The sequence below is a fragment of the Trichomycterus rosablanca genome, chromosome 11 (assembly GCF_030014385.1).
Source record: "Trichomycterus rosablanca isolate fTriRos1 chromosome 11, fTriRos1.hap1, whole genome shotgun sequence".
Classification (NCBI taxonomy): Eukaryota; Metazoa; Chordata; class Actinopteri; order Siluriformes; family Trichomycteridae; genus Trichomycterus; species Trichomycterus rosablanca.
This window is the reverse complement of record NC_085998.1, coordinates 39,394,218-39,410,083: the sequence shown is the minus strand read 5'-3', so window position 1 is coordinate 39,410,083 and position 15,866 is coordinate 39,394,218. Positions and strand designations below refer to the sequence as shown.

The 15,866-nt window shown below is 38.3% G+C and overlaps 1 protein-coding gene across 1 annotated transcript; it reads left to right on the top strand.

The window, feature by feature from the left end:
• Nucleotides 1-226: 226 nt before the first annotated feature.
• LOC134323415 (extracellular calcium-sensing receptor-like) lies at nt 227-3,462 on the top strand. Its single transcript, XM_063004943.1, has 6 exons — nt 227-396; nt 518-806; nt 908-1,723; nt 1,812-2,039; nt 2,115-2,238; nt 2,567-3,462. The coding sequence occupies exons 2-6, from the start codon at nt 552-554 to the stop codon at nt 3,460-3,462; spliced, it is 2,319 nt and encodes a 772-aa protein (XP_062861013.1). The 5' UTR covers nt 227-396; nt 518-551.
• The last annotated feature ends 12,404 nt before the right edge of the window (nt 3,463-15,866 follow it).

Here is a 15,866-nt window from a genome sequence, read left to right as displayed (position 1 = left end):
GCTTATATGAATGAGCATTTTATACACGCTGTTTACATTATACTATACATTTGTGTACTACAAGTGCACAACAGTCTTCCTCTCTACTATTCGATGCATCTCATTGAGGTAATGCAGCTGCCTAGGGAACACCCACACCCAAAAGTCATTTATAAAAGCCCAAACAGGGGTCAGGATGTTTTTTTGAGGGATGAGGATGAGTTTCCTGCACACATGGCTTCTGATTTCTCTGGCGAGAGCTGCTGAGCCTCCTTGCAGCCTAAGAGGGCTGTCTGATGGTCCTCAGCTCAACAGAGCTGGGGATGTAAATATTGGTGGGATCTTTTCCTTCCACAACAGCTGGGACACGACGACACACACGTTTACATCCGGGCCGAGGCAACCAAAATGCAAAAGGTGAGGATGCGCTGGGGGAAAACACCTAAAAGGGTCGAGAGAAACTCTTAGCATTGGCTAAGTGAATTATTTTAATGTTTACAGTGTTCACTGACATTTTATGCTTGTCTACATTCTGTAGTTTGAGTCTGAGAGAATTTCAAAATGCCCAAACGATGGTGTTTGCCATTGAGGAGATCAATAACAGATCTGATATTCTTCCTGGTGTCAGTCTGGGTTATAAAATCTATGATTCTTGTGGATCTGTACAAATGGCCTTAAGAGCTTCCTTGTCTTTAGTTAACGGCCAAACAGAGCAGAATACAACGACCTGCTCCAAACCTGAAACAGTTCAAGCAATCATAGCAGAAACATCATCTACTCCTTCCATTGCCATTTCTGCTACAGTTGGACCTTTGAACATACCGGTGGTAAATCCAAATATATTATTATTATTTGTGTAGATTTAACCTATAGTTACATTTGTCTGGATGCATTGTTTAACTCAGTCGTTGTAATATTTGTATTCCAGATCAGTCACTTTGCAACATGTGCCTGCCTGAGTGACAAAAACAAGCACCCGTCTTTCTTCCGAACGGTTCCCAGCGATTACTACCAGAGCAGAGCGCTGGCCAAGCTGGTCAAGCACTTCGGCTGGACGTGGGTCGGAGCTCTGTGCAGCGATAACGACTACGGTAACAATGGCATGAACACGTTCATCAGCTCAGCCAAAGAAGAAGGAGTTTGTATCGAGTACTCGAAGGCGTTCTTTAGAACGGACACGAGAGAAGAACTACAGAGGATAGTGGAGATCATCAAGACCTCGAGCTCCAGGGTAATCGTAGCTTTCGTCTCGTACTCTGACATGGAGGTTCTTCTAAGAGAAATGGCCCTGCAAAACATCACTGGCTTTCAGTGGATTGGGAGCGAATCCTGGATCTCTGATATGAACATCGCCACACCCGAATGGCGACATATTCTAAAAGGGTCGATGGGTTTTGCCATTCCGAAAGCTAAAATCCGAGGACTTGGGGAATTTCTCTCCAAGCTTAACCCTTCCACTGATGTAGATCTTTATCAGGAGCTGTGGGAGACGATATTCGAATGTAAACTTCACACTCGAGAAAATGTCCAGATGACACGATCGTGCTCAGGTAGTGAAGTTCTAAGTGAAGTGCAAAATCAGTACACGGACGTTTCAGAGCTACAGATTGCAAATAACGTTTACAAGGCCGTGTACGCCGTGGCTTACGCCCTGCATAACAGTTACGCCTGTTTAAAAAGGGACGGTGGAAATGAGAGTCCTACCGTGTGTGCAAATCCAACTGACAGCCTTCAACCTTGGCAGGTCAGTATAAGAATATAAGAATTTTGACTGTTAACAGAAGGAAATACATATATTTGTCACTTTATGCAGTTTTCTATGTTTCATTTAGGTCCTCAGTGAGCTTAAGAAAATTTACTTCTCCACTTCAACAAATGAGGTGGTATATTTTGATGAAAATGGAGACCCAGCAGCAAGGTACGATCTGCTGAACTGGCAGCAGGACCAGGATGGTAGAACAGTGTTTGTTAAAGTGGGTTTCTACGATGCTTCATTAAAGGCGCATCTTCAGCTTTCGTTTAACAACGTCAGTATAGCCTGGGCCCACAACAAGCAAGAGGTACACATGCAACAATTTGTCTACAATCAATATAATATAATATAAATGTGTAATAATGGACACTTTGGCTTTCAGGTTCCAGTCTCGGTGTGCAGCGAGAGCTGTCCTGTGGGCACCAGGAAGGCCGTGCAGAAAGGAAGGCCCATCTGCTGCTACGACTGTATACCATGTGCAGAAGGAGAGATCAGCAATATGACAGGTATTATAAAGTGTATTTTATTTCAATTATGGGCATCACGAGGGCGGGTGATGCACAGCAACTGTCCTGGCCTATTTTTTGTCCTTCACACACATGCTGTAAATTGCGCCCTTGGTGTGAGTGATAGAATATGTGGGTGTATGGTGCCCGGCAAAGGATTGGCATCTATTCTATGATGTATTCTTGCCCTGCAACTAGACCTAGATGACACAATTAGTGTAAATTAATGTATGAATGTTTCAGTTCTGCACATAAAAACAAGAAGGATTTAGTGAACATCCTGAAACATTTGGTTAATAAAGTTTTTATTAATTTTCTCTTTCTTCAGATTCTGTATCTTGCATCAAGTGCCCACCTGAACTCTGGTCCAATGACAGGAACGATATCTGTATCCTAAAGCTGGTGGAGTTTCTGTCGTACGAGGAAATAATGGGGATCATTCTTGTGTCGTTTTCTTTGTTAGGAGTTTCGTTCACCATCGCCGTCGCTGTAATTTTCTTTACGTACAAGGACACACCGATCGTCAGAGCCAACAACTCTGAGCTGAGCTTCCTGCTGCTCTTCTCTCTGACTCTGTGTTTCCTCTGTTCACTTACTTTCATCGGTCGACCCTCGGAGTGGTCCTGCATGCTGCGCCACACAGCGTTCGGGATCACCTTCGTCCTCTGCATCTCCTGTGTTCTGGGTAAAACAATAGTGGTGTTGATGGCGTTCAGAGCGACACTTCCGGGCAGTAACATCATGAAATGGTTTGGGCCTCCACAGCAGAGACTCAGTGTTCTTGCTTTTACTTTAATACAGGTTATTATTTGTGTGTGTTGGTTGACAATAGCCCCTCCGTTCCCCTATAAGAACATGAACTATTACAAGGACAGGATTATATTAGAGTGTAATGTAGGATCAGCTGTGGGTTTCTGGGCTGTTCTGGGTTATATCGGGATTTTGGCTCTTCTGTGTTTTGTTTTGGCTTTTTTAGCTAGAAAACTTCCTGATAATTTTAATGAAGCTAAATTTATTACCTTCAGCATGTTGATATTCTGTGCAGTTTGGATCACTTTTATTCCAGCGTATGTCAGTTCACCTGGTAAATTTACTGTCGCTGTGGAGATTTTTGCTATTCTGGCCTCAAGTTTTGGTTTGCTGTTCTGTATTTTCCTTCCTAAATGTTACATAATCATCCTGAAACCTGAGAAGAACACCAAAAAACAACTGATGGGAAAATAATCTGATATAAAAAAATCTTACATTTTCTAATAATATGTGCTTGTTTAATTCTTGTAACCTATATAAAGCTTACTTATTTTGTGTGGAGGATTTAACTAATGAACATAAATATGTACCATTTATTCGCCTATAAATAAACACATATCTTCATATCTTTACTGCTGGCTTATACGGCCTATCTGTGTTGAATTCTCCAATATTCTACAAAGACTATGACATTTTGTTAAGCAAGCCCTACACCACTCATCACCTGTGTCAAACTCATCACTCATTGGGGCCAAATCCAGCCCGCCACGTCAATATATGTGGCCCGTGAAAGCTTAAAAGACATATGATTGTCTTAAAATACACTGTAAAATCATACACAATGCATGCCGACTTCGTGACCCGCAATTTGGCCGCATCTCACCACTATATGGCGGTGTTTCCACATCAGCGTTTAACTGAGGCGGTTTTCCAACAAGTGATGCTGAGAAATATTTACAAATAATCCCAAAATGTACAAGAAGAGAAAATTGAAGCAGAAGGAGGAAATTTAATGAAAGATGTGAAAGTGAAAATGAGTTTGTGCTTCTGGAAGATAAAGCGGTGCGCCTCTTGTGTTATGAGTCGTGTCTGTGGTAAAGGAGAACAATATAATTGTAGATATACATTATAAATATACAGAATAAATTTGGCATTTTGACACCAAACACAGAATTTAACCTCCAAGAAAAACAACAAATTGTCCAAGACTTTAAAGGCGACTGTAATCACAGCAGGATACGGTACAATCGGTGCTTTGAGGGCCACCATGATGCAGGGATTTAACAATCCCTACTAATGATCATACAGTATATTCAAGACAGGGGACAGAATTTGAATAAATAGTTAAAAAGAATAGGTGCAATATGTACATGTGAATGGTGTAGAAGTAAAGTGTGAGAATCTTGTAAATAAAGATTTTAGTTTGTCTTTTGCATGAGATATAAGAAGGTACAGCATTATATTTAGCAGTATAATTATTATTATAAAAATTATTATTATTATTAGTAGTAGTAGTATTAATAGCAGTAGTAGTAGAAGTATTATTATTATAATTGTTATTATTATTTCTATACGATATTATTACTATTATTATAACTATAGTATGTGTTTGTGTTCATTTGTGGCCAGAGCATTTAAATATTTAAAACAGCACGTCTGAGGTCAAGCACTAATGGTGAGAGACGAGCGATTTTCCAATTTAGCCTAAAGGTTTTCAGTAGAACTGGAGTCACACTGAACTTTCCGAACCATGTTTTTATTGACCTCACTTGGTTTACAGGCTCAGGGTCATGCTAAAACAGAAAAGAACATTCCCTAAACCTTTGGCACCAAGTTAAACATATATAAATCATTTTATATGATTGATTTCTACACACTGTTATAAATGGGGTGACTGGAAATCTGAACTTGAATCAGAAGTTGTTTAAACCGAACCTAACCTTGTTACGGCCTTAACGTCTGCCATACATAGAAAATGCCCAACAGTAAGGTGCTGGTTCAGAACAAGGTTGCATAACTGAAAACAAAGCAGAAGGGTTCAGGGTTGGTTGGTTGGTTTTGTTTTGTATCTCGACAGAAGAATTTGTACTGATCAGGTCAAGCTGGTAATATTTTTATAAACACAGAGAACTCACCAGCTTTACTCAATAATAATTTTCATTTCTTTGTCATTTTATTTTGATCAGGGTCAGAATCACTTGGCGCAGTAACAGACCCAACTGACCGACACCCAAGTGGCCTGTCGATCATAAAACCTAGTGATAAGTTTGGGTTAGGGTTATCCCAAAGCTTTTTTTTCAATTATAACAGAACGCAATTTGAGCAACTGAGGGTTAAGGGCCTTGCTCAGGGGTCCAAGCTTGAACCAGCAGCCAAGTAAGTACTAGTCCAGAACCTTGACCGCTGAGCTACTCATTACACAAGGTTCATCACTTTTTAAGGTTATATCAAACACAGTCATGGACAATCAGGGTCAGATTCACTTGGTGCAGTAACAGACCCAACTGACCGACACCCAAGTGTCCTGTCAATCATCAAACCTAATGATAAGTTTGGGTTAGGGTCAAGGGCCTTGCTCAAGGGTCCAACAGTGGCAACTTGGAAGTGCAACTTGTCTTGAACCAGCGACCTATTAAGTACTAGTCCAGAACCTTGACCGCTGAGCTACCATTGCTCTACCATTGCTTTAGGGCATTTAGCAGACGCTTTTATCCAAAGCGACTTACAGTACTGTGATAGTATATTCTCCAAGCAATTAAGGGTTAAGGGCCTTGCTCAGGGGTCCAACAGTGGCAACTTGGATGTGCAACTTGTCTTAAACCAGTGACCTTTTAAGTACAAGTCCAGAACCTTGACTGCTGAGCTACCATTGCTCTACATTTACGGCATTTAGCAGACATTTTTATTCAAAATGACTTACAGTACTGTGACAGTATACTGTCTAAGCAATTAAGGGTTAAGGGCCTTGCTCAGGGGTCCAACAATGGTAACTTGGCTTGAACCAGCAGCCTTGTAAGTACAAGTCCAGAACCTTGACCGCTGAGCTACCACTGCCCTACATTACATTTACATTTATTGCATTTAGCAGATGCGTTTATTCAAAAAGACTTACAGTACTGTGACAGTATACTGTCCAAGCAATTGAGGGTTAAGGGCCTTGCTCAAGGGTACAACAGTGGCAACTTGGAAGTGCAATTTGTCTTAAACCAGTGACCTTTTAAGTACAAGTCCAGAACCTTGACCGCTGAGCTACCACTGCTCTACATTACATTTACATTTACAGCATTTAGCAGACGCGTTTATGCAAAGTGACTTGCAGTACTGTGACAGTATATCGTCCAAGCAATAGAGCGTTAAGGTTCTTGCTCAGGGGTCCAACAGTGGCAACCTGCAACCTTTTGATTACTAGTCCAGTAACTTGACCTCTGAGCTACCATTGCCCTTCATTAATGGTTTAAAGTGCTGTATGCACATTTTAGACCCAGCACACCTTCAGAAAACCATGTCAGGTTTATGTTAACTGTTAAATTGAAGTGGACTTAGTTGTTTGGGACAAAATACAAATAAAATATTGTATACTTGTACTAAATTTGCTCTAATTTGCTCAACTTTGCTCTAAGACTTGATTGTTCTCTGTTTATCAGAACTGTTTTTTTTGCATGTTAGGTTATGACCTGATGAATCTACAGGCCCTGATAACAGTTGTTGTCCCGCTCAGATATTATGATGTAACCCACCGAAACGTTAACAATAAACAAAGATAAAACATCACTTGGGGAGGAAAGTGTCAAAATATTTTTTTCTTAATTCCCTTTTAAATCTGACCTGAATCCCCATCTGAACGTTTAACAACACATGTATCACCGCTCAAACCGCCACCACAAACATGTACAAACACGTCACATTACAGTTTATTATTGTTATCGTCGGGCTCGTTCTCCCTGATGTGATGAGCAGCAGGTGCTGGAGACGGTGAGAAAGTCCCTGGAGAAGCAGGACGAGTGTTCCGAAAGAGCTGCTGATGCTTCGTATCCACCCCGTCAGGAGCAATTAGCACCAAACCCTCGTGTTTTTCACTTTGCTCTTTTCATGCTCTGACTCTAATGAAATTCGATGCTAATAATAATAATAACAATAATAAAACAATAATACAGTTTCCTTCTGAGACTTAATTAAATATGTTTTTAATGTGTGTTTTTAATGTGTCACAACCTTCTCTGGATCAAAACATGAGAACTGTAGCAATACACTGTCTGAATAACTGATGACCATTGTCCAAAGTGACCCACATGCAGAAATAATAGGGTCAACACAAGATATATTTAAGTGCTACTTCTTTTACTTCTGATTAACCTTCAACTTTAGATAAAACCAAATATTTTAACGTGATGTTTTACACTTTGGTTCCATTCATGACAGAAACGGTACTTACTGCTTACACAAGATTCATCACTTGCACGTCTTTGTACTGTAGGAGGAAACCCACACAGACACGGGGAGAACATGCAAACTTCACACAGTAGGACCCAGATTGCCCCACCTGGGGATGGAACCCAGGACCTTCTTGCTGTGGGGTGACAGTGCTACCCACTGGGCCACCATGCCGACCGTGAGTGGTCCTGTATATAGAACTTTGCAGAATTACATGACAGACCTTGTTGTTTATGTCTGGTCTGCTCCAAAATAGTAAATAAAAACATGAATGCAGTGGGTGTAATGCTAGAAAATAATCAGGGCCTTAACGAAACTTTTAGTAGGTCCGTACTAAAAACAGGATATGTTCAGGTACAGGGAAATTAAATGTAAGACTTCAATAAAGACTTTTGCATGACAGACTGTCAAAAAACCACGCAATGACACAAATGTTATGTTTGTTATGTTTAAACACTTTACTGTAAGCGTGTGATTCCTTGTATTTGCTGATGAACCAATATTTAAGTGTGAGTAATCTTAGAATCAGAAAACATTATTTCGTTATAGAACTGGTGTTTCGGTCAGCCCTGGTTCTGGACTGCGTTGATTAGGGGGGCAGTGAGAAAATCTGGGAGGGGGGGGGGCCTGGCGGCCCTGGTTTCGGTACAGTGTGCAGACACCAGAGTAGTCTACCAACATTGGGGTAGTACTGGTAAATGGTCAGTGTTTGCTGCCAAGATTTTGCAATCACTTTGCTTCTCGCACTTCAGCTCCAAAAACAGTTTAATCTTTAATCCAGTTTAACATTTGAGCTATCCAGTCAGTTTTTGTTAAATTTACACTTTGCCATTCCATCAGTACTGACATTTCCGGTAACTAAACGCAAGTAATGAACACAACTGAGATTTGCGCCTTACTAAAATACTGTTGCTCCATTGGTTCCACTATGTCTGGTATGGTATTAAAACGGAATGAAGATAACTTCATAAGGATCTGGATGCTGCAAAATGTGATGCACAAAATAAAACCAAAATTATATTTATCATCTGTGGCATTTTTAAGACCGATGGAAGAAAAATTAAGGCCTTTTTTAAAATAAACAATGTTGTAAATGTCATTTTTAAGAATCTGTGACACAAAGTATACACTTTTAAAATACTGATCTGTTTAAGATGAACTGTGGTGATTCCATGCTAAATTAGTTGGTGTGTTAGCAGTGGTTTATATAAGATCTAAACATTTGATTAACCCTGTTAAACAACAGCACATACAAGCCCATTTTGGTGCAAACCAGCCATTGTTAGGATTTTTAACACTATGCTGGTTTTACTAGTTGGTTTTTGCAGGTCACCTCTTGTGTATTGAATAAAACCAGAATTGACCATTTTCTGTGGGGTCTGTTCTTACCACATGTATTAATATTGCTTACTATAATAACAGTAAATGAAGAAATGAAAAGCTTTCTTAGTTTAATAATTTATGATTGGTAATTTCAGCATTGAAGCTGAAAGCCAAAGTAACCTTGACCAGAGTGAAGCAGCTAGTCAAGTCAAGCCTTCAAAGACCTCAAATGTCATCCAAGATGCTGTATGATAAAATCAGAACAATAATAAAGCAAAGTACTGACATAAAATACAGTAAAAGACGTAAAGCAAGATAAAAATCAGTGTAAATAAAACAGTGTGCAGAGAAAAAGCCTGTGAAAATAAATAGGTCTCCAAGTTGGATTAAAACGATCAATTGTACGGGGCGCCTTAATAAAAAGTGGCGAGCTGTTCCATAGTCAGAATAAATAAATGATTAAACTGTACACCTTGGCTGAATTTAAGAAATACATCACAGGAAACTATTAGACACGTCTTTGTTTAATTTAGAAAAGAATCGAGGGTGATTTTGGGCCCAGCACCACCCGAAAACACAAGAATACATCATGGACTGGGTGCAAGTCCATCGCAGGGCATCACTTACAACTTTACGTACTTATTTACTCGTTTACACCTACTGATCTACCTTAATCTACCTACTGGAGTGTTCTTGAGAGGTGGAATATGTTTATGAATGAATGGTACACCTTCTTCTAAAGGAACATCCTGCATCATCATCAAAATACACAACCATTTTATAAACTCAGCCTGGATCATCAGTAAAATCGAGTTCTCAAAGTTACCATCTCAATTATTTTCACACGATAGATAAATGTGAGTCTGCAGTTCTGTTTCCTGCTTATTAACCAACAATAACGATAAATCCAGTTACTGTGCCACCGCGGTCGTTATCAGACGTAACCTGACGAACGTCTACCTCTGAGAATTGGGGTCATTGTGTTGTGAATCGACTGGCCGTTCCACCTGGGTCACAGAGGAGAGGCTATAAAACCTGGATGCTTTTAGCTGTGAAACTTCATCTGAGCTCAGGCTGAGATGAGAGGGGTTGCTCTGGTTCTGCTCGCTCTTCTTATAAGAGACCCAAATTTCAGCCATGAGCAGCTACATAATGGGATTTTAGCAGAGCAAACGATCATGGCTGTTACAGGCCTCAGTTTTAGTAATCATGAATACAAAGAGAGATCTGGGGAGTAAGTATGAGATGGATTTTATTATTATTAATATTTTATTATTTATTTTATGATTTATTTAATTTATATGTTTTGTTGATTTGCTGAAAAACAATAACATGTTCTCTACAAGGAACAAACTAAAACCAAATTTTTTCTGCTGAATTATTTTACAATTTTAATTTATTAGTTCAATGCACAATGTAAAAAAAATAATTAAATATTAAATATGGTATAACCTTTGTTTAAAAATTTTTTTTTCTTAGTATGTTCAAATATTCAATTAAACACTAATTGTGAATCAGGAGATGAAACTTGTTTCCTGTAGACAATATTTTAACTTTTAGCCTTTGAAAATGAACAAAATGTTTTTTTTTTTACTGAATTAATTTATTTGCTTTATTATTTGATTTATGTTTTATTAATTATTCAATTCAATTTCTGTAACCTGGTGTGAAGCTGTACTGTGTGTGTGCAGTTGTGATATGAAGTATAGAAAAAAGAAACCACACGGTATCTGTAAACAAGCTGAAAAAGGAATGGGCAAATTCAAATAATAAAAAATATATATAAAAATTAATAAAAAATATTAATTATTATTAATTAATTATGTATTTATTTATTTTAAATTAACTAATCAATTTAATTAATATTAAAAATTATTATTAATTATTTCAAATGAATAAGAAGACATTATTACTATAGAACTGTAGATGTTTTTTAATAATGACGTGCATCAATTCTCTGCCATCTTTTATTTCAGGTTCTCCCCTCAGGTACATCCTGTACTGTTTTCTGCAGCGGGGCCAAAAGTAAATATATTTACTCTACACACTGTTTGGAATGTTTGATTTAAGCTGTAATTCGGTCGCAGGAACGAGCCGAGGGCGAGTGCCGTAGATCATCACAGCCGTGATGTTATTCATGATAACACACAACCTCAAGTGTTCTATTGCTTTTATACAACAGTTTTTACAAAATAAAGAAAGAAAAAAGATCAAAGAAGCCCTGAATTTCATATTGAACATGCTTTAATATTGACAATACCTTCCGCCAAAAAGTAGTTTCACAACGAATGAGTTGCTGCTATGAAAATTCCCTACCCTGCCTTAACACAGTAGGCTAAAAAAGGCATATCGTTTAACACTACAAAGCAAATCCCAAGTTGCAAAAACTCATTTCAAGGAGGTAAGAAGAACAAGAAGAAGAAGGCAAGAACCTCCGAAGGGAAAAAAAAGAAATAAAAAAACCTCTCGCACACACCATAGGATTATGGGTGATAACAGAACTTTTAGGAGCTGCTAACTGGGCTATTAAGCTAACTGTCCGCGTTACAAACACATTAATGTTCCCTACATAGTGCACTAGATTGTGTATCAGATCACGGATTTAAAACGCGATCGGGAAAAAAGGCTGTGTCGCCTGCGTGCGTGTTTGTGTGCATGAAGTTTGTCGTTACCGGCAACACGTCAGCGGAGTAATACAGTTGTGGTGTGAAAAGACCCTGCTCAAATTGATATGTAGTTTATTTGGGGAAAAAGGCAAATTTTTTAAATACAAAATGTAGTATGTTTACACAATCTCAAAAAAAAAATAGATGGATGGATGGATGGATAGATAATTCATTGATCCTGAAGGAAATATTCATGAATATTGAGAATGACCCTTTCAGTTTTGTTTGGTTGTGGCCACTAGGTCAGATCCATTCTAGGACAAAAGTTGTTGTTGTACGAATCCGTGTGATACTCTGGTGCCTGACTGAATACAGGCTGGTCTCATCCTGCCTGAGTGAAAAAATGACAATAATTAATGAATTATGTTGATTAACATCTAGGATTCCATGTCTGATTGAGTTTTTGGTCACAATAGACTGTAATTTAATCCAGAACCTTTGGAAGAACGAGTTTTATAGACGTTTTCCTGCCTGCGCTTGTCTGTCTGCTGTTCTGAACTGTGGTTGCTCTCTGATACACGTGCACAGTGTGATTGGCAGCATCTACATTTTGGCATGTTGTGCCTGTATTTGCCCTCTGTGCACTGATGTTCTCAAATACAAGTTAACGTTAATGAGTCTTATGTTAATGTGTGAACCTTTCCTTACTATATTGTCAAAATGCTTAAATGTCAGTGTTGATTTAGATATACAGTGAATACTTTCAGTAGATCATTCAAAATATCAATGTACTTTGACTTTTTGAAGAACATTAGTCAGGATGGTCAGATATAATCCAAGAAGCACTAAAAACAGGCCCTTAAAAAAATATTTTTAAGTTTTGCTTTCGAGAATAAAGTCAAAATTATTTTGAGAATAAAGTGGAAATATTCTGGTGGAGTGAGCAGCCGTCGTAGGCTTGTCAGTTCAGAGTAGCACAGGTCTCAGTACCTGGATCGGCCTCCAATGTCGTTGTAGCTATAAGCCTACACAAAGTCTTATTCATATTAATTCCAGTGACTGTTCACTTTAAAATTGCTGATTTAGTGTCGCAGTAAAGATCCTACAGTATCAGTATACAGTATAAAACTCAACAGCCTGAATTTACAGCATTGTTTTCTGTTTTTCCCTCAGAATAATGTTTGCATGCTAAGCGGCCTACCAAAGAAACAACCAGCTAGAAACCAAATGGAAGGAAACACCTTAAACAGACAACATCCAGAAGTCAAAACGTCAAACTCCAAAAAAGGTGATTTTATGTCACGTAGGAAATTACACAGTTGTTGATCTTATAAAGTATTTAAACACTGGTTTTGTTTCCACAGTTGCTCTGTTATGCCAGATTAAGCAATATTGGGGAGCTACAATCAAATACCTTGTTCATACAGTAATTCTGGGGCTGCTACTGACACCCTTGTCAGCATCTCTGGCTGGTCAAGCTGCAACTGTTCTCATCGACTATCAACAAAGACATTCTGTTGACCACAGACCCGGTCGTTCTAAACTAAAGATCCTGCTTTTATTCACAGTCTCATGTTGTTGTAACCTCAGTTCTTTTACCGTCACCACACAAACATCTGGATGCATCTGCAGAGTCTGCTGGAGTGGATGTGAGATAACGTTTATCTTCAGCATCTTCTGGTTTGTGGAGAAACCTGTGCTGGTGTTACTGGCTTTCAGAGCTACACTATTATCCAGAAACATCATGAACATGAAGAGGCCTGGTCCTACACAGTGGAGACGCAGGGTTTTTGTACTCTTACTCTTTCAGATCCGCATTGCTTTGAGCTGTTTGGTCATTCGTTTACACGTCTTTACCAACAACGTGAAGCATCAGAAAGAAAATATGATTATTAAAAATGCATTAGCCTTAGCGACACAAATCTGGCCTCTTTTAGCTCAGTTAAGATGTGTGGTTGTCTGGTTTATGTTTATTGCTTCTACACTTTCATGTGTGGGTCTTTATTTCTCCCTGTACATTTCAATCCTTACCTGCATAACAGCACGGACACGGACGCTGTTCATCAGCGTAAGAGCAGTGCACGTTTAGCATTTCAACACATTTTTACCCTGGATTTACAAAATCTATTTGAATTACACTGATAATAGAACATTTTATGGAATAAAAACATTTACAATGTCCCACAAATGCCATTTCTTATTATTTATCATAATAATCAATATTGCATGTATGTATGAAACATATAAACAGCCAGCACACGATTAGGATTTATTCTAATACAGAATATTAAAATGTAGGATAAAAACAAATAGGTGTTAATTCTACTTACACACAGATGGATGAATTTTAATATTTGCATTTTATATTTGTGAGTGTGTGTGTGACCTGTACAGGGTGTTTCCAACCCTCCCTCCAATGAATCAGACCCACCTCAACCCTGAGTAAAAGTGGTGGTAAAACAGATACTGAGTGAATGAATGAATAATTAACTTGTGAAAATAAAAACGTTAAAACATAACTCAAAACCGGCATCCATCATTTTCTTTAAATAATATAATAATAATAATAATAATACTATAGTAATTTAACAATATAAGATTTATTAACATAACCTCAAATTGATATGTAGTTTATTTGGGGGAAAAAGGCAAATTTTTGAAATACAAAATGTAGTATGTTTACACAATCTAAAAAAAAAAAATAGATGGATGGATGGATGGATAGATAATTCATTGATCCTGAAGGAAATATTCATGAATATTGAGAATGACCCTTTCAGTTTTGTTTGGTTGTGGCCACTAGGTCAGATCCATTCTAGGACAAAAGTTGTTGAAGGTAAGCATAAAGAAAGAGTGTAATTGAAGATATAACTTTTAATAATAATAAAACTGTAATAAGAAAGAGCAGTTAAGATGATGAGCTGTACTTTGAGTACTGAGTTGTACCAGCCAGACAAAGGTGGTCATTATAGGGCAACAAAATTAAGTGGACCTGGACCTGACAGCAGTGGAAGTGGAAGTATCTGTAACACAAAACACTGATTATAACCCCCATAGCCAGTCATGTCTGTATGTAGACACCCAGCCAGCCGATAGCACCGCTGGGGATTTGAACCCTGCATCCCAGTGGTAGTAAGCTAGCATAACTTGCCGCTGTGCCACCCAAGCACCCAATATAAAGATTTCCAATCAGTAATGTCTTCACTTTATTGCGTATGCTGGGCAAAGGTACTGGATCTAGTCTGCTGTACCATGCGGTAGGTACACTATATAGAATAGAACACCTTTATTTGTCATATATACAAATGTACAGCACAACGAAATTCTCTGTCAGAGCGCAGGGTAAGCTGAGAGGGTTAAGGGCCTTGCTCAAAAGCCCAACTGTGGCTGCATGGTAGAGCTGGGATTCGAACTCTCAACCTTCTAGCTGACAGCCAAAAACTCTACCCACTAGGCTACCACTGTTTCTTGATTAGAGACAGAAAAGCTGTGGCAAAACATTTATTTATGTTTTACAGTAACCATGTAATACTGTAAATAAACTATAATTTACCCTGTTTTGTAATCACGATAAATTACATATTAAAGTGGATATGAAACACTAGTTAAAAGACTAAAACACTAACATTAGTTTACATTTCAACTCTGTGAAGCGATTCATCTGAACAGAGTCATTTATGTGTAGAATGATTTGTCTGATCAGCGCAATTCATATCTAAATGATCCGTTTGAACAGAGTCGTTCGTGTCGTGAATGATACGTTTGAACTGAATCCTTCACATTTTTCGATGCGGTTCTAAAGTTTGGATTTATACAGGTTTACAAACCAATGGATTTTATTCCTAATGCAACGACACATAGATATAAATTTGGTTTGGATCGTTTTGAAAAACAAAAGCTGAGGTATGAGCAATTAGCTAACGTTAGCTAATGTAAGTTTTCCACGACAACCCGCATTATGACGTCACATGCTGCACTAGGACACTTAAATAGCGTATTATTTTTAATCCAGTTTTACTGACTGTTCAACCTGTAAGGGTTTTTAAAGTGGGAATCCATCTAGTGTTTAATGTCCACTTTAATGTTGTCATTGTAAGCATAAATAACTAAATAAAAGAGACTAAAAATAAGACAGTTGTTCTTTTCATTCTTACTGGAGCTGGAATTGCAGTTTTTGTGAAGATTCTGAATAATATAAAGCCTGTCCTGTCAAAGGTGTGTGTTTTCCTGCCTTGCACCTTGTGGTTTTGGGTTTCACTGTACCCATTGTGATCCTGACCAGAAAAAAGCAGATAATAATATGAATGAATGAATAGATGGATTTATAATGATTGATTACTTACAATCTGTGAGAATCAAGACTACAGTGTCTCATTCGTCCCTTAGGAAAACATGCACAAGAAGTTGGCACACCTCGGACCAACCCATGTCACACATGGCAAGCGAAGACAGTATTTATAAATGAGGACACACACTTCCTGCCCTGAACCAGGCAGTCATGGGTAAGCTTCATGTATT

Bases quoted from the DNA above. Each gene is read 5' to 3' on its own strand.
- LOC134323415 (XM_063004943.1), top strand. From the start codon at position 552: ATGGTGTTTGCCATTGAGGAGATCAATAACAGATCTGATATTCTTCCT. The intron at 807-907 runs GTAAATCCAAAT...TTTGTATTCCAG, and splicing joins GACCTTTGAACATACCGGTG to ATCAGTCACTTTGCAACATG. The intron at 2,239-2,566 runs GTATTATAAAGT...CTCTTTCTTCAG, and splicing joins AGAGATCAGCAATATGACAG to ATTCTGTATCTTGCATCAAG.